Source organism: Vanacampus margaritifer, chromosome 20 (assembly GCF_051991255.1).
Source record: "Vanacampus margaritifer isolate UIUO_Vmar chromosome 20, RoL_Vmar_1.0, whole genome shotgun sequence".
Lineage (NCBI taxonomy): Eukaryota > Metazoa > Chordata > Actinopteri > Syngnathiformes > Syngnathidae > Vanacampus > Vanacampus margaritifer.
Genome location: NC_135451.1, coordinates 2,439,772 through 2,458,562, shown reverse-complemented (window position 1 = coordinate 2,458,562; position 18,791 = coordinate 2,439,772). Strand labels below are relative to the sequence as shown.

General features: G+C 39.6%; 2 protein-coding genes and 1 non-coding gene across 5 annotated transcripts; 2 read left to right on the top strand and 1 right to left on the bottom strand.

The window, feature by feature from the left end:
• The first annotated feature begins 2,015 nt into the window (after positions 1 to 2,015).
• nanog (nanog homeobox) lies at positions 2,016 to 6,977 on the top strand. Its single transcript, XM_077554335.1, has 4 exons — positions 2,016 to 2,568; positions 3,518 to 3,882; positions 5,388 to 5,525; positions 6,376 to 6,977. The coding sequence occupies exons 1-4, from the start codon at positions 2,160 to 2,162 to the stop codon at positions 6,736 to 6,738; spliced, it is 1,275 nt and encodes a 424-aa protein (XP_077410461.1). The 5' UTR covers positions 2,016 to 2,159; the 3' UTR covers positions 6,739 to 6,977.
• Positions 2,059 to 18,717, bottom strand: tm9sf1 (transmembrane 9 superfamily member 1). Of its 3 annotated transcripts, XM_077554333.1 has the most exons (10): positions 18,555 to 18,717; positions 18,271 to 18,481; positions 14,261 to 14,472; positions 12,442 to 12,573; positions 11,904 to 12,026; positions 11,387 to 11,745; positions 9,824 to 9,978; positions 9,554 to 9,739; positions 8,523 to 8,796; positions 7,220 to 7,961 (listed from the first exon to the last, which is right to left on the bottom strand). In XM_077554333.1, exons 3-10 carry the CDS (start codon positions 14,465 to 14,467, stop codon positions 7,568 to 7,570), a joined length of 1,830 nt encoding a protein of 609 aa, XP_077410459.1. In that variant the 5' UTR covers positions 14,468 to 14,472; positions 18,271 to 18,481; positions 18,555 to 18,717; the 3' UTR covers positions 7,220 to 7,567. The 3 variants fall into 3 exon arrangements, with proteins under 3 accessions (XP_077410460.1, XP_077410459.1, XP_077410458.1); XM_077554334.1 differs by lacking the exon at positions 7,220 to 7,961 and adding an exon at positions 2,059 to 3,872 and having other exon boundaries at positions 18,271 to 18,717; XM_077554332.1 differs by having other exon boundaries at positions 18,271 to 18,717.
• On the top strand, positions 17,655 to 17,781 carry LOC144040766 (U6atac minor spliceosomal RNA). Its single transcript, XR_013289845.1, has one exon. It is a non-coding gene; the product is annotated as a U6atac minor spliceosomal RNA (small nuclear RNA).
• Positions 18,718 to 18,791: the final 74 nt, after the last annotated feature.

Sequence of the window (18,791 nt, the reverse complement as noted above, 5' to 3'; positions counted from 1 at the left end):
TCTCTCTTCACATCTGATTTAGTATAACCCCACATGCCCGTAATGTGAACATATCAAAACACAATTATTAGCATAAAGTAATTTGCTGACTGATTGGAAGGGAGGGAAAATACTCAAATTTGGCCTGATTATCTGTATGTGCGTACCACTTTACAGAAGAAAACTAAGTTCTTTAAGGCATACATTTTATTTTAAAATGTGCAATTAACATGAGAAAATACTCCACAACCTAAAACAAAAAACTGCTTTAAACTTCAAATGCCACTCTGTGTCTTCTGAGCACATTCCAATGCTAATGTGAACACATCTGCTGTTCATTCACAAACACATCACACACCTGTCTCATCACAGATCAGAAATGCAAATGCCGGCCATCAGTTTGACTGTTATCACATCATGTCACTGCTAAACTGAATCATTACCACGTCAATAGAAGCAAAGAGGCAGGAACACAAACAACAACTTTGATGGAAACGACCCGCCTAATCTGATTCATTTTTTTAAAAAAGGGATTGCAAATGAGGGCTGCAGCAATTCGTGTCAACAAGTACAACCCAGCAGGGCAGACGTAGGGAAAGATTTTCCTTTCAGGGGCCATTTTAGACGTCTGAGGACCCTACTAAATCAAACAACTGTGTATTATTGCAAATATTTGTGGGTTGAATACTTTGGGGTTTTCATAACAGCTCCCTTGAAAGTTTCATTAGGTTTTAGAATTGAATGGCTATCCTCGAACTTTGTCAAATGCCTACAGCTGTTGGTTGGCCCACCCTTCATTAACAGGGTGTTTACATAGCACAATCACTCTAAGACCTATCAAATGATTTATTAAACTATCCATGCTTAACAGCTAGAATCTTTATTTAGTGCATTAATCCAATGTTTACTCAGAACTATTTTCTTTATAGTGTGTCCCTCTAGAGTTACTTTCCCTTCTCAGGGCTGCAAACTGTGGAACTTGTGATCACGTAACATACAACACAACCAAACAATAAGGCTAACCCCCCATTGAATAAGCTATATAACACACATTCAGAAAGATATAATGTATATGTAAACATTGATGATTTTGGAACTACAAATTGTCCATAAAGTGTCTTTACAATTTAACAAATATACCACAAAAGCAAATAGATATGTGGAAATTAGTACAACATGATGAGTACATATTGAACTTTGCTTGTTTGGTCATTTGTTTTGATATTTCGTCCTCCACTCCTCTCTTTATCTAACACTGTCTATCACTATACATTTATTGTGTCATTAATGAATTGACAGATGTGACAGTGCAGGGATATCATCATTTTAATCTTGTAGTTTTGTCACATCTGCATATCTAATGTGTTTTTTTCTTCAATAAAACACAATATACATTGCGGTAGAGAAAATGGATGGTTAGATTAGGGCTGTGCAATTAATTAAAATGCAATTACAATTTTGATTATTGAACTCCATGATTACAAAATTGGCATAATAATTAAAAAATAACTATGAATACTAAATCTGAGTTGTTTTGAGGCATGCACATATGAGTGTCAGGACAACATACTTCAATTTATACATTTGCACATTTTCTTTATATTTTACTTTAATATAACTTAGAAATTGTGCTCACATAATTATAGTGTTTCAAATAATTTTATTTGTCTTAATATATATATATTTTTTACATGTTTAAACATTTTCTGTTAAATAAATTAGTGTTTGAAAAAAAGGAATGATTAAAATGATTTTTTCAGTGTAAAGTTGATAATATATTTCCTTCAAAACTACATTTAAAGAAAAAGTATAACATTGAATTACAAGTGTTTTAAAGCATTTTAAACAACACGAACGATTATCCCATAGTTTTGTCTTAATCACGAGGACTTATTTAAATACTGTACTGTAGTGTACCCACCATGGTAATCATTGCTCAAAGCTTATTGTGTGTAGTGGGCCAATGAAAGGATCGCTCAAGGGCAGGTGAGGGCATCCGATTGGCTCAAACCTCAACACCCCCGTCCACACCTGCCCAAAGGCTACTCCTTAAAAACAACCCTTAGCGAGGTGGCGCGGTTTACAAACATTTAGCCAGTAGGCCTGATTGCGTTGCTGTCGCTTTTGGAAGCATTATTATTTTAAAAAAAAATTAATAGGCAACATTTTAAAGTTTAAAAATGGCAGATTGGAAGACACCGATAAACTACAACTCATCCTACCATGCTTACGCCTACGGCCTTGTTTATCAGTCCGGCCACGAACAGAATCACTGCCACGTTACCGGCTGGGGCGAGGCGGGACCGCCCGATTTTAATAACTACACACCCGGGGTGGCGCAGGTCTACTACGCCGCCGCTGCAGCCGCCGCAAGGACCCACGAAGAGTCTCCGCCTCACAGCCCGGAGCAGTTCGTCACCAACGGTCATTGCCCTTACCAGGGCTCCGGTCTGGTCTACCTCCAGGAGAGTCAAGCTGGCCGCTTTCTTCTGACTGGGCCGCCCCGGGCCGCTTACGATACACCCGCCGAGGAGAGCAAAAGGGCCGGTAGCGACTCCACAAGTGACTCGGAGGCTCACGCATCTCCTGGTACGTTTAGTTTTGCTCCAAAGCTAGCTTCGCAAACTCTTTGCGCTGCGTGGATAGTTGTGGATAAAAACAGATTTTTTCCTGGGATACCAATCTGATCGCACTTAAATAACAAATTTGCTCAAATTACATTTGTTTTATCAAGGTACCGATCATGTTGGACAATTCCGAACATCCGGGCATTTCTGATATTTCCGTAATGCAAATGTATCCTTCACACAGTGAAAACAATCAACGTATTGTTTTTGCTTGTGACTGATTAGCAAACAAACCAGGCAGCTCATTATAGTAGCCAGACATTTCATCACATTTTGCAATCAAAATTATTAATAATCACAAGTCAAATTAAGTGGAGGGCTTCCTTTCACCGAGTTGAAAGATTAATAAGACTTCTATAATTGTAACGGTTACTAAACTCAGAAACAGAATGAATTAACTCTTGCTAGTCACGAAGTGAAACTACGTAAATGTCAGCAAAATAAAAATCATATTTAGAAAACTACAATGAATATTCAATTGAAATTTTCAACAGAAAATATTAAATCCTCCTTTTAGTAGTTATATGTACAATTGTAAATTAATATAAATGTAGTAAAATAAAGCAAAAATAATGACTGTTATTGGAGTACACACACACACATATATATATTTATATTTTTATAATAGGTGACTTGCTTAAGAAAAAACGTCGAATGAACAAACACTATACACTGTAAGGAAAATGTGGACATCACTCAAAATCTGCAGTCATGAAGATGGCTTGTTCAGTGACCCCCCCCCCCTTTTTTTTAAGAGTCATTCAGCAGTGGATACACATACCTAATGCCAATATATAATCGTATATCGTACATCATCACATCATATTTGCACAGTAGATTTACAAAATGGTTTCTCACATACTCAAGGGAATGTGAGAGGATAAACATACTCTCCATATATTCCCTTTCAGATTCATGGAGTTTTAGAAGCAGCGGAGAAAGTGGCCCACTGCAGGCTGAGCCCGACACGTGGGTGAAGAAAGACCTCAGCGATGATACAAACAGCAGGAGCCCGGATGCAGGAGACCATGTGTCCAGCTCGTTTAAGGATGAGCTGCCCTCCTGCACTGATGTGGGCAACCAGAATGCAAACACTTCCTCTCTGCAAGCGCCCTTACCGGTCCTGAAGAGACAAAGTACCCCTAAAGGAAAGGTGCGCATTACCTTCACCGAAAGCCAGATGAACACTCTTGTCCAGCGTTTTAGTGTGCAGAGATACCTCACCCCAGCTGAGATGAAGAACCTTGCTGAAATCACAGGGCTCACCTACAAACAGGTAAGCAGTTTATGTGAGAATTTGCCTGGTAGGGACAGAGGACATCTTAACCCCTGGGCGTTATTATAGTTTGATTAAATTCTTGTAATTTTTGCCAAAATCTGGCATTTCCTTTGAAGTGAGCTAACTTAGTCATTTATGAATATTTTTTCACTTTCAACCGCTCAAAATGTTCAGTGGCATCAGACCTATCTATACATATATAGTTTATTTTTTTTAATGCCCCCTATGGACAATAATAGCAGTATTATGCTAATAGCAAGACTAACTATGCTGTATATATATATATATAAAATAAAAGACAAATTTGAATATTTCATATGACATAGTTAGAGGCTCAAACAAGGTCATAAGTCATAACAATAGAATTTTTTTATGCATGCCCAGTTTTTACACAATGGCATTTTTCAAAACTCTTGTAATTTTGCCAAAATCAGGCATTTCCTTTGAAGTGAGATAACTTAGTCATTTATGAATATTCTTTTCACTTTCAACCGCTCAAAATGTTCAGTGGCATCAGACCTATCTATACATATATAGTTTTTATTTAATTAAAATGTTTTAATGCCTCTTATGGGCAATAATAGCGATATTATGCTAATAGCAAGACTAACTATGCTGTATATATATATAAAATAAAAGACTAATTTGAATATTTCATATGACATATTTAGAGGCTTGAATAAGTCCATAAGTCATAACAATAGAATTTTTTCTGCACGCCCAGTTTTCACACAATGGCAGTTTTCCGAATAGCACAAAACTCTTGTAATTTTGCCAAAATCCGGCATTTCCTTTGAAGTGAGATAACTTAGTGAATATTTTTTTCACTTTCAACCACTCAAAATGTTCAGTGGCATCAGACCTATGTACACATATATAGTTTTTATTTTTATTTATTTTTTTAATGCCCCCTATGGACAACAATAGCAGTATTATGCTAATAGCAAGACTAACTATGGTGTGTATATATATAAATAAAATAAAATAATAATTTATATATTTCATATGACATAGTTAGAGGCTCAAACAAGTCCATAAGTCATAATAGAATTTTTTTATGCATGCATTTTGTATTCATTTATTAGCCTTTGGCACCACCTAGTGGATTTTTGTGTTAACACTCTAAACACACAAATTCCTCTATTTTCATGTTTATGACTCGTCAAAGAAGCGATTGCATCAGTAATCACGGAAAATGCATTATAACACATCAGGTTTACAGCATATCAAAAAATGATTTATAATGGGAGTCAATGAGCCAAAATCGGGCATTATTACAACAACTTCGTGTGAATCTCTCCCTCCTGTTTGGTAATAATTATAAATTACAGCATGGCGCCAATTTGAACTTCTACATTTTTAAACAATCCTGGTAAAATGTCAGGTCCCTGGTGTATTTTTTTCAAATGCTTTTTCTTTGATGAAAAACAGAAAAAAGCCAGAAAATGGACAAATAACGCCCAGGGGTTAAACAGTTCCAATTGTATTGTTTTTGCTTGTAGGTGAAGACTTGGTTTCAAAATCGAAGAATGAAGCTGAGGAGACACCAGAAAGACAGCAACTGGGTGTCATCACGCTACACCACCGCTAAGAACCGCAGACAAGCCATTAGCGGAAGTGTAATAAACCATGTTCCACCTGTAAGCAAATCCCGTTGATTCTTTTATATTTTGCCACTTTGGTGATACTAATGCCTAGTCCAGGTTTCCTGTTTGCTCATAACAGAAACACAACGGCTTGGGCATACATAGAATGACGCGTCCATTCTAACCATAGTTTGGTTAAGGCCTTAAAGGCGAGACGCAACACTAGCAAACTGGAAAATGGAACGCGATTCTGACCCCACATTTGTAGTAGGGGTGGGAATCTTTGACTGTCTCACGATTCAATTCGGTTCCGATTTTTGAGCCTGCGATTCGATTGGAACGATTTTTGATTCAAAATGATTTGATTGACAATGATTTCTGCTTCAGTTTATAGATGTGCAAAGAATCATGATCTTCTCCAGACTGACTCGCTAATGCTAATTAGCATGCAACTCGTGGCACTTTTAATCTACTCCAAACTGACTCACTAATGCTAATTAGCATGCAAGTCGCGGCACTTTTATCACCCAAAAGGATGGCTATTTATACAAAACACTTCAGGAATGTATACAGAGAAGCATGTTAACATTACTCACCAGCATATGCTCTTCCTACGCTGCAAAACCCCCCAACAACTTTTATTGGAATAGCTTGATCGTGACTTTTTCCTTCTACTCTCTAATGTGGCTATAACTTAACAGTGTATCAGAACGCACGGAACCACACTGCCTATAAGTGGCCAAATTGTGTATAACATGAACAGCACTCCTAATAAAGGCACACATAAACATGGGCAAGACAGTACAAAATAATTTAAATAAAATCGATTTGGGGACATTTAAATCATTTTTTTAATACTAAATAAGATTTTTGGGGGCCCACCCCTAATTTGTTGTCTTCTCAGTATCAACCAGAGACCCAAAGACCACCATTCAAGGAACGCTACAATCACGCCATGATGGATGCAGCCTTCAAGAAGATCGGTCCTCAGAATCTGGCCTTCTATCTTGCTAGGATGGGCAGTTCAGCTGGTTCTGCTCCTTTTTCCACATGGTCATCTGGCACACCTCAAGCTGCAGACCTAACCAGGCCCCAGACTGCTGGCTGGGCTGTGCCCCCGGGTATCAACCAGTATGAATACAACCCAGTTGCATTCCACTCGAGCGGCAACACTGAGCCAGACACCAGCTTTGATGGCAAAGATGCAGAGGCCGTCACCAGCCAAAACTCATCAAATACCGTCATTGTACATAGCATGGACCAGTAGGACACTTCTGCTGTGCATACATTTTCTCTGCATGGGTGTATATACTTCATATAGTTGAGCAAAAAATATTTTGCTTTTTTTTTTTTAACCACCATGTTTTATTTTTATATACAACTATTTAAAGTTTGATGGTGTGCTCTTTGTACTTTGTAACACTAGCATGCATGCAGCTTTTTTGGAAATGTTAAAAGATAAAGGTTTTTCTTACATTTGCCCCTATAAACGCTTCTATATGGAAATCTACAATGTCTTGGTGTCTATATTCAGTTATATAACATCTCAGTTTCAAAAATATCATTCTGTGACTAAGGTAAGCTAGTCTATTACTAAAATGTTTTATCGAAAAGAGTATTTAAATCAGAACAAATCACAATATTGCTCCCTTCACCAATATGCAACACATTTCCTCTACATGGCATCAAAATGTTATTCTCTGCAGGACCAATGGAAAAACATTGCTTTGAAATTCTTTACAACAGGCTGACAAAAATAATTGTATTGTAAGTTACCGACAGTTTGTCAACATTTGTGGACACTGACAAGTATAAAAAACAAACAAAAAAACTACTCATTCCTGATGGGGCGGAGTAACGCCAACAAGTCCCATCATCCCTTTATGACACTCAATTTTGTTTATACGCTAGCACCACATGCATCCTTCAATTGACAATCCTTGATAAATTATAATCACTCCTCAGCTTGGACCGCTGGCTCCAGTTTTAGTCCCAGTAATTTGTCCTCTCAGGTCGGGTGTGTGCATGAGCATGAAAAGAACAGGAGACTGTCTTTTCGTGTGGTGAGAAAAGCTTTTCACAGCTTTCATGAGCGCCTAGTCCATCTTCAGACTGCGGTAGATGTAGCGAATAAAAGCCAATGATGCCCAGAAGGACACGCTGCCCAGCATGAGCGAAAAAAACAGCGCTGTGAGCAGAGAGTAGCCGAAGAACTCCGTACTCTGCACCAGGCCGCTCATGGAGGACCTGTTCCTGTAGTAGAAGACGGAGTAAATGAAGATGAAGAGGCCGGTGGAGCCCGTGTTTAGCACGCTCCGCCACCACCAGCGATAATCCTCGCCCGACAGCAGGAAGTAAGTAAGGGCCACCGAGATGCAGGCACCCACTGACAGGAGGATGGCGAAGACGCACAGCAGAATGCCATACAGTGTGTAGTGTTCTCGGCCCCACACTGTGGCAAAGATGTAGTAAAGCTCCACTGAGATGGCACTATGGGGGGAAACCGATGGAAAGCACCAATTGGTATTTGAGCAACAATGACTTAGAGGGTCCCACTATATTTAGCAAGTTTTCCTTTTCACTACTGCCCTGATACTCTTTATGTATCTTTACACTCAAAACACAAAAGTATGGAAGAGGATTAGGGACAGTGAAGAGAAAAAAAAGGTTGGCAGGATTCTGACAGAATTCTCACTTTAATTAAAATCATAATTCTGAGACTAAAATGATAATTCTGACTTCCTGCCAACCTTTTTTTAATTTAAAGAATAGTGAGTCAGAATTCTGACTTTAAAGACAGAATTGTGACAATTCTGACTTTAAAGTCACAATTTCTTTAAAGTCACAATTTAAGTGAGAATTCTGACTTTAAAATCAAAATTCTGAGATTAAAATCAAAATTCTGAGATTAAAGTCAAAATTCTCACTTTAAGGTCAGAATTCTGACTTTAAAGTGCCAAAGTTGTTGTTTTTTTCTCTTCTCTGGCCCTAATCCTCTTCCGTACAAAAGCAACTAAAAGCCCATTTCGTTTACTCGAAATAGCAACTCACCTGAATGGCAAGAAGCCACCGATGGCCATGTGCACAGCAGCATGCTTGTACCAGGGCTGCATAGGGATCTGCCGGGCGATGTTGCGAGTGCGGCAAGGCGCCTGGAAGCCACCTGCTCGGTTCTTGCCCACGATGCCGCCGATGACCGTGAGCGGGAAGCCAACCAACACCCAGGCACTCAGCAGGAGCAGCACAGTGGTAGCCGGCAAGGCCTGTGTAGAGCCGCTCCACCAGTGGATGGAGTTGACAACGCTCCACGTTAGGAAGAGTGGAGCTGTGGGAGTAAAGGAGAAGTAGCTTAGAACAGGGGTCAGCAACCTTTTTTTTGTCAAAAGAGCCATTTGAAGCTAAATAAATAAATAAAAAATCTGTCTGGAACCACAAAACATTTAAAGATTATTAAGGAGACAGTGTGCTAGTGTTAGCCTAATGTACTGAGGGCCCAAGAGCTAATTAGAGCTACACCATAACACAAAATTGTGTAGCATTCAATGCTTTGACATTTATTTTCCTCTACCTTTCATTTTTGATTTGATTTTTTTGGGTGAGTAAATTTGTGTTCATTTTTTGATTTTCATGCCTTTTTTTCATTTGACGTATATTTTATCTAAAAAATACAAATATCTATGCCTTCTTAAAATAAACGCCCAAGTCATTTTTTTCAGGAAACATAAAAAATTTAACCATTTGCATCATGAGGAGAAGGCATTTAGGCATAAAAATGTATTAATTTCCACTATTTTTTTTAGAGATCCACAGGAGAGGGACTGAAGAGCCACATGTGGCTCCAGGGTCGCAGGTTGCAGACCCCTGGTTTAGAATAATCGCGGTTACAATAATTCAAGGTAAACTTTTAAATGCCTTTAAATAACCTTAAATTTAAATGTTAGTTTCATACTAATCTCTACTGAAATGAACAAATACTGGTTGGTCAAAGAGTGAGTACGTTTTATGGGCCATCCGGAATGGTCATCAGACAGTAGGGTCCCCGAGCCCTGGCCTACCAGTAACATCCTTCTGAGCAAACTCACCGGAAAAGAGTGTTGAGGTCAAGATGATGTTCCACACCCAACGATTGCCGTTGATTTGTGTGTAAAAGCTGCATGAGATGTAACCTGACACACAGCTGGTCAGAGCATACAAAACGATGGCCGCAGAGTTAATGGCACCGTGGTGGTGCACGTTGAACATTCCCAGAAGAGCCATGACAATAATTCCTATAACATAGTAACATACAGTGTAACAAGAATGGAAACAAAATCAGAAGTGATACCAGTGTGTGCGTCTAATGAAATAAGCACCTGTGGCAAGGGTAAGGAACTGGGCCCCTACTCCTAGCACGGCACACAGCAGGCTTTTGTAAGGAGGAAACCGAAAGACGTCAGTGTGTATGATCTTCCAGCCGTTGTCTCCTTGGTCCAGGTCATCACAACCCGCATCCTCCTCAACATTATACCTGCAGACGAGGGGAAAGCATGTTATATCGATGTTATACCTGATTTTTAAAAAACTGTCCTCTTAGGGGCAGTCTGGTGGCATGAATCCATGGTGTACATGCTTACAATGAGAACAGAAGTTGTGATTTAATTCTATTAAAATAACTAGTTTTTCACACATTGGGAAGAATTTGTGTTTTTGAGTAGTGTTATCTTACCTGTGGATATGTTTCCACAGCATTTGTGTGTGAATATTTGTTATTTGAAGGATTATTACTGTACTCCCGAAGTTGATGCTAACTTCCTGTTATCCGACATCATCTTTAGAATTAGCACTAGGCTAATCATGTTATAAAAACAAAGCATTTTTTGTATTTAAATATGCACTGTATGTAATTCTCCTTATTGTGTGTTTAGTTTTACAGTTAATTCCAACTGGATTGTCATTAAACAGCGTAAAGTACACTTAGGGAAGCAGAATCACAACTAGCCTGGTTTACATGGAGCCATGTATTCTGATTAGTATGAATCCGAACGGCTAAACGGAATGAAAATGCTCCATATAAACACCTCAATCGGAATGAAAAGGCTTAATCCGAATGGAATTTCATTCAGAATCAATGGGTGGTATATTCCTTTGGTCAATCGGAAACGAGCGTCATGTTTACACTTTTCAGAATGGCGAGGCTGCGTCCGGCATGCGCATGCTCTGTCTTGACGTAAATGCGTCTTGACGTCATCGTTTCCACCCACTAAAATGGCGGCGTCTCCCGAGAGCTTGTCTGCTAGGGGAAAACTTGTTTTTAAGTACTTGAAACTTGTTTTGTTTTTTTAAATCAAGAACTTGCTTCAGGCGGCACGGTGCCTGACTGGTTAGCACGTCCGCCTCCCAGTGCAGAGGACGTGAGATCGAGTCCAGGCTTCGGCGGCCTTCCTGGGTGGAGTTTGCATGTTCTCCCTGTGCTTGCGTGGGTTTCTTCCGGGTACTCCGGTTTCCTCCCACATTCCAAAGACATGCATGGCAGGTTAATTGAACACTCCAAATTGTCCATAGGTGTGATTGTGAGTGTGGATGGTTGCTCGACTCTGTGTGTCCTGTGATTGGCTGGCAAACAGTTCAGGGTGTACCCCGCCTACTGCCCGAAGCCAGCTGGGATAGGTTCCAGCGCACCCCCTGCGACCCTTGTGAGGGAAAAGCGGTTAAGAAACTGGATGGAAGATGTTGCTTCAATAAAAGTGTTAACACTATCACAACTACTGTGCCAAATGACGAATAAACTCCATCTTTATAAATCACATTAGGGGCTGATCTGATTAAACGGGGGAATCCAAAATGGAAATCACGATAACATTTCGATTAATCGTCCAGCCCTACCTCACATAACATGAAAACAGCAATAAATCAACTCTCTTTTACCGGTAACAAACCTGGCAAAGTCATTCTTAAGCACCCGCATAAGAATGATGATAACGAAGCCTAGCAGAAGCACCACCAGCACCAGTGAGTTGATGATGGACAGCCAGTGGATCTCCAGCGTTTTGGGGAAGAACGAGTAGTCCCTGAGGCGTTCCGCCCTACGGGCGTGAGGCATAGTGGACTCGAACCAGCGCACGCTGTACGTGTGTACGACCGTCAGGCTTCCTCCGCCTACGCCGACACCACCCACGGCCGCTCCGGCGCCGTCCTCCAAGGGCACGGGTTTGACATCCTTCACAGAGACGTTGGCGAAGATCACAGAGTCGCCGTTGTACTCGATGTTGAAGTCCAGGTGAGTCCACAGGCCCACCTGTTGTTGGCGGTGAGCAAAGAGAGGCACGGCAGCAGAGTGTCAAAGTGAGAATGTTTGCAACATGAACTTCGCATGAATTTTTATCTTTCACCAAGTTCCCCTTAAAAAGTCAAATATGTTACTTTGTAGCACTCGAGAGACGTGAAAAAGTTTACTTTGTGGCTGTGAGGCAGGAAGCCGCTCTCCTCTATGTATCCCACAAAACCCCAGATTGGAATGTCATCTAGGACAAATTCAAAGTAGTACAGCTCCTCGATGGCCTCACGAAGCTTGTCCACCTGAAACACAAAGTTTTAAAACTCATATAAGCAATCCCTTATGTGTATGTAAAAGTAAAATTATGATATTAATTCAATTACCAAGTATTTCTCCATGAGGAAACATTGAGTGTCTATTTTCCACAAACTCATTATTGTAAGATAGACCTAATATTTAAATTAAATGAAAATACAGTACTGCATTATTGGATGCTATTATGTCGAAATGCAAAACAGTGCGACATAACAGCTATCAACAAAATTATTTTCACCAAGGAGGATGCCAAAAATGATTACACATACTCTGTAATGTTTACAAATAAGCAACCCAAAATCTATAGTTTGATCACTGAGATACAGAATTTTGATTTTGAAGTTAAGGTAAAAAAGTATTGACCAACAATATTACAAACCTAAGACTTGATCAATTTCATACCTGTTTCTCTGAAAGCGTAAGTTGGCAAAGAGTTTTCTTCTCAACATTCTCTCGAAATCGAATTTGATACAATGATTCGGCCATTCTATCGCCATCCAGCACTTCTCCGAGACTGAGAGACTTGTGATACACCTGCAGAACAAGCATTAATAAAATATTCAGAGATGGCACAAAACAAACTAGCTATAAGTTGCCTTGGAAATAGTCCGTAATGTGGTTAGTACATTCTAAAAGACATTTGGGTTTCAGGTCACAAGATGAATATCAGACAAAATGTCAGTATATAATATAAATAAAATAATAAAATAAAATAATAATAGTAATAGTAATAATAATAATAATAATAAACAAGTACCACTTTTTTTCAGACCAATACCAGTAAGAGTACTCAACTCTTGAGTAGTTACCAATTAGCCTGACAAGCCACACCGGTCTGGACAGGCATACATAGACAGCGATTCGGCACCAAATTCGTCTATTTGCATGACGTCGTCTTCGAGAGCAACGTCACTCTTCAAGTTTTTCCCGCAACAACAACATTCAACAACGACGTCATTCACTACTGTCTCTCTTCGAGTAGTAGCCATGCTGGATTTTTACTCTTTCTCCACGCAAAAAAAAAAGAGACCCCAACAAGTCACTTTTCTGTTGTCATGTCCGCTCTTCGCTCATTGGTTCATTCCACTGTCTATTAGCTCAGGTTTGCCTGCCCTGCCTCAGAAATGCGAATGATAGGGCGGTTGACCAGACTCACTCTCCGTCAAAGCTGCGAGGAGTCTGGATTTCTAGGGTAGTTACCAATAATACTGATAGCACTTCTGATACATAAAATTTCCCCAAAAAGCAACGACAAATAATTTTAAAGAAATACCTATATATCCCAATGTAGCATTTTTTCCTTAAAATGACATGAAATGAATCGCAATCTTCTATTCTTTTAAACGGCCACAAGAGAGCGCCTAATACCGGTCTCAGTAACTGTCGCAAGCACGATACCTTGAAATAAAGCCGGGTATAGGCCGCATATATCGATATTCGCCATCCCTAGTATTTACATTTAGATGTTTTAAACAACTCAGGACAGAACATCTTTCTTTTTTAACCCACCCACTTTTCAAGTGAGCAAAAGTATTGGAACATGTGACTGATGGGTGTTTCTAGTTGCTCAGGTGTTGTGTTTTAAGATTGTTTAAACATTAGAGACTGACGAAATAAACCCCCAGAAACAAACAAGAACTAAGAGGCTTCAGTAAAGGCCTGGAAAAGTCTGGTGTAGTTATCACAAGTAATGGTTACACCACCAAATATTAAGTATTATTAGCTTTGTTCATTTAATAATGTTTGTTCCAATAATTTGATTCACTTAAAAAATGTGAGTTCAAAGTACAAAAAGTTGCTCTGTCCTGAGCTGTTTAACACGCCTAGCTGAGTAAATACCGGAAAATAAAGCTGAAATTCCAAACTTTTGACTCCTATTCATCTCTTGATCTGAAACCCAAATGTCTTCAGTATACAACAAAAACAAAAGAAGTGACATTGATGTAGCAAGATTTTTGGAAGGGACTGTAGCAACTAACTATTCACACTGCCGCCTATGGACAATTCAGAGTCTTCAATTAATCCAACATGTTATATACGTATATTGCAAATATGAAAATCCAATCGTGCTGCCTTAGTCTAAATATTTCACTGTTGGACGGCTATACTTTGTTTAGCCCAAAATATCCGTTAACACCCAATTGATGTTTTAGAGGTCTCTTAATACATACATCCGTCCAATTGTTGATATTACCGTAACTTGTAAAAACAGCAAACTGACCTTGTCTGGCCTGCAAACAGGCAAAGTGTAGAAGTGATACGTCTCCTGAGGGTTATGATAAGGACCCACTTTGTTGACATACAAGGTCACGTTGTCCCCCGCCTTGTAGCTGAGTGCCCCAGCTACCAGGAGGCACAGGACCAACACGCGAGGCAGGCTCATTGTCGTCTGGCGGATGCCTGGCAGGTGTCCTCTTCCACAGTGCATAACTCCTGGTGCACACACAAAAAGTTATCCATTAGCAGAGGTGGCAAATCCAGGTCCATAAAGTAAAAAACCCTGCCACAGTTTGGCTTTAGCCCCTTGTGCTAGCTAGCTAGTTCCCTAGCAAGTAAATGAGCTAGCCTAGCACCTGGGGCTAAAGCCAAACTGTGGCAGGGTTTTTACTTTCCGGACTTGGATTTGCCACCTCAGTCCATTAGTTTTCTTTACCACTTAGGAATATATCAATAGCAGTATCAGCGTCAATACCATGTGTGTACTTGATTTTGAGAAAAACATCATGATACCATGGTACCAATACCATTTTAGCATCTTAATAAGCAAGCGAATGCGCAACTATGCTCAAGTAAATTATGTTTTTCAAAAACACCAAATTAATTCAAATAAAACATTTTCCTAAAATTTGCAAAACATGAAGGTATTCTGCATTAGTGAGTGCTCAATGTACTTGTACTAACAACCAACCATTTACACCATCACTGATAAAAACCCATACCAGTTCAAACGGAAGTTTAGAAAAGGAAATGTCTGAAAGGTAAACTGTTATACACAGTTTTTTTTCCTTTTCTGTTGTTTTGATAGAAAACATTTTTCAGAGAGCAGTAAGTGTGAGTTTGTTTTTGTTGTACTTGGTGTTTTTATTTGAGATTATCGGGATGTAATTAGATAAAACTCTACTTGCAATCCCCATTTCAAACAAAAGTTGGGTATTTTTTGTGTGTGATGTTTTGTATTGTATTGCTGTGAATGTTTTATGTTGTGTTTCCTGTAAAGCGCTTTGTGACAAGCTAAAGCTGTTTGAAAGTGCTATATTATAAATAAAGATGTCTTGATTTATACTGTTGGTTAGTATGGTTTGGTTTGTTTGGTGTGAAAGTGATAATCAAACCCATGCTGCCACACAGGCGAACAAACCATAATACAATCAATGACATCACAAATAGTAGTTCTTTAATTTAACATTTTGTGAGCCCTCATTAAACAAAACATCATACATGGCTCGCAAAAAAAATAAAATAAATCTAAGACGCATCTACGATCAACGATGTGATAGTTACAGATATCCAGATTAATTTGCGCCGCGGCCCTCGGGCGAGAGTTGCGGCCAGCACAAGTGCAGTTGATTGTGACCAAACTTCAGTGAACGAGACTGTGGAACAGCAAGCTTGTGACAACTCAACTCGGAGATTTGGGATTAATTGTGGATCCAGCACACATTCAGATGTGCTTTTCGCTTCCAACTGGGGTGACACGACCACCGGCAGTTCTGATCAGGTTTGTTGACAGGAAGAAAAAGATTGCTCTTTTGAGAGATAGCTACAATCTTAAAGGTAAAAATGTCTACGTCAATGAAAATCTCACAAAACCAAATGCTGACATTGCCAGAAGGGCGCGACAATTGAGAAATAATGGATTTATCGAGAACACATGGACAAAAGACTGTCGGATCTTCATCCAAACAAAAGAAGACTCATCTTCTCAGAAGAAAATACGGATCGTGAAAAGAGTGGAATAATTGGCAGAGTTTGAGAGTCAATAACTGCTATCAGTAACTCACATCATTAAATTGTGGATTATGTCTTACCCTAATGAAATTATTGTAACATATTACTAATTAACCCAAAACTGGAGCTGTCATGATTTAAATAATGTAAATATAACATATGTTTACTTGCTGACACTGCCAAGGTTAACTCTTGTTTATACACCTGCATTGATAACATATATTGCTATTCCTGTAAGAATGTAAACATTGTCTGGCTCTATTTCTGTTTGAACATGTGTTGTAACATGCAAGGCTGTCATGATATGGTTGTATTGTGGCCACAATGTATCTGCTGTAAATAGTTACAATGTGGTTGGTGAACATGGTTCCGGGATGCGGCTAGTGGGGGCCACTTCGCCGGGTGGGTTGGCCTTGGTGAATGCTCAGGAGTATCAAGATCTTAGCATCATCGGATGTTGGCAACAGTGGTGGCTGAACTGAACAGAATGGAGTGAACATTGCTGTGGACGCAATGGGCGCAATGCAAGCCGATCTACTCTTCTGGAAGCCACAACATGTGTAAAAGCTGATCCAAGGTCAGCAAAGACGCTACTGGTGAACGAGCATGCGTTCGCCTTGGCTGCTTGCCTGGTTGGGTGGGCCTGTTGGTGGCGTCCGGGAACCGATTTACCAATTCCAAATGATTTGTACGAGCTGCAACCTACACACAGACATTACTCAAGGTGAACTGAGCGAGGAGTGTGCAGACTTAAGTCAGGGATTGATAAAAATATGAATTAATGACTATCATAATCAATGTATAAGACTGATGCGTAGAGTAATAATCAATGGGGACAGGTTACTAATAAGCCATGGCTTCTTCCCGTCAGCCCTTCTTTCGGATGTCAATGTTGCAAATGATATGATGTAATTAATGTAATCTGTAACAATGTGTCCAAAAGGAAAAAAATGAATAAAACAAAACAAAAGAGATGACTAAAAGCAGTATAAGATAAATAATTAACTTCAAGACTATTACTTGAATACTGTATTACTTGTATTATTTATTTTAACCATCAATAAGTAATGTTTGTCTTCAACCATTTCGGTACATTTGCACCAAAATGTAATCGCGACTTCAACAGTATTTTGGAGTAAAACAATGTATTATGAACCAAAGTCATGTCTTCCACACAACAAGTAGTCCTGGCAAATGAAGTTGTTCATTCAAGTTTTACTACATTATTAACTCCTGACAGGGTACTGTAACTTTTCTCAAATGTTTTTATTTATTGAAAATGATGGGCTTTGTTTACTTTGTGACAACACTGTGACCTTTTTGCATGCAGTTTTGCATTGCATTGTAACAATATGTACATATTTGCTCTTTTTCATGAATGCAGTACACACACTTCCGCTGTTTGTGTAATGTATTAAAAAATAGACTGAAATATGTAATGTTGACTTTAAACTTTTATCACTCTGTTAGCTGCTTGTGAAATTTTCTGCTTGTATGCTGCACGTGCTCACATCCTGTGCATCAAATGGGGGTTTAGCCCCCCCCCCCCCCCCTATAAAACCCAGTGACGCCACATTACACCAAAAGGCCATAACATTATATCTGGAGGATAGGGCCTATAAAGAAAAGTTGATAAACATTTGCATACGAGCATGACTATTTTTAGTATACTGCATTTAAAGACAGAAGGTTAGCACTCCCTTGATAAGGATGGAAATGGCCCCCGTGGCCTGCAACACATAAACGGTTAAGGCACTGCCACCTACTTCGTGGCATCTCTAACCAAGTTTTACAACCAGTTCAGGGTGTACCCCGCCTACTGCCCGAAGCCAGCTGAGATAGGATCCAGCGCCCCCCGCGACTCTTGTGAGGACAAGCGGTTAAGAAAATGGAAATAGTAAAAATGCATTTAAAGAGGGGGACAGGACAGAGCTAAGTTGTACTGTACTACATCAGTATAACCTTAATTTCCTGTCTCCTTTCGGTCTTCTTTGAGGTTCTATTAGTCTTTTAGTTAATTTCGACCTGTTCCATGTGTAAAGTGTCCTGTGACAACTTGTATTGTGATATAAACAACACTGAAATTGAATTGATTTGCTTTGCTTTAATCGAAATGGAACTCCGAATAAGGGATCGCTTACAGTAACATTGTAAAATGTCAAAAAACACATAAGGTCATTGATAGCACCTTGCTGATTGGTTTGTCATTGCTATGCGTTGTCATTGAGTTATTACCATTTGATCGCCCCAGTGTGACTGATGTGCGATGATGGTCCAACAAACCTGCTTCTCCGTCAGAATCGTCGAACTCCAGGCCCCCACGTCGAGCGGAGCTCAGTGTATAGACTTAAAAAAAGAGAAACATTCGGAGGAATTTTGGGCAAATTGTACTCAAGCGTTAAACACGCTATGGAGCCATTTACGCCAAACTACTTCAGCACAAGCACTGTCGTCAGAAAAGCAGCGACATGAAAAGCGTTTGACTCCACGGCACCTAAAAAAACAAAAATAATGAACGCTCGCTTCAGTTTCCCGGATTGGGCGGAGAAAAAAACACGCACACCTACATTGTACTGTACTCGCTTATGAGCAAAATCAATTCTCCCCAGCGGAATATTTCAAACAATTTTAGCGATGTTTTGTGGTTACAAGCTGCTAAATGTGCACGTTTAAAAAGACTGTGAAAAGTCAACCTGATAGCAACAACCGTATTTTTTTTTAAACCGGATTTCCTTGTTGCGCAACTGGCCAATCAAACACACTCTTGCTATAACAGGTCATGTACGTGCACGTGAACGCATCGA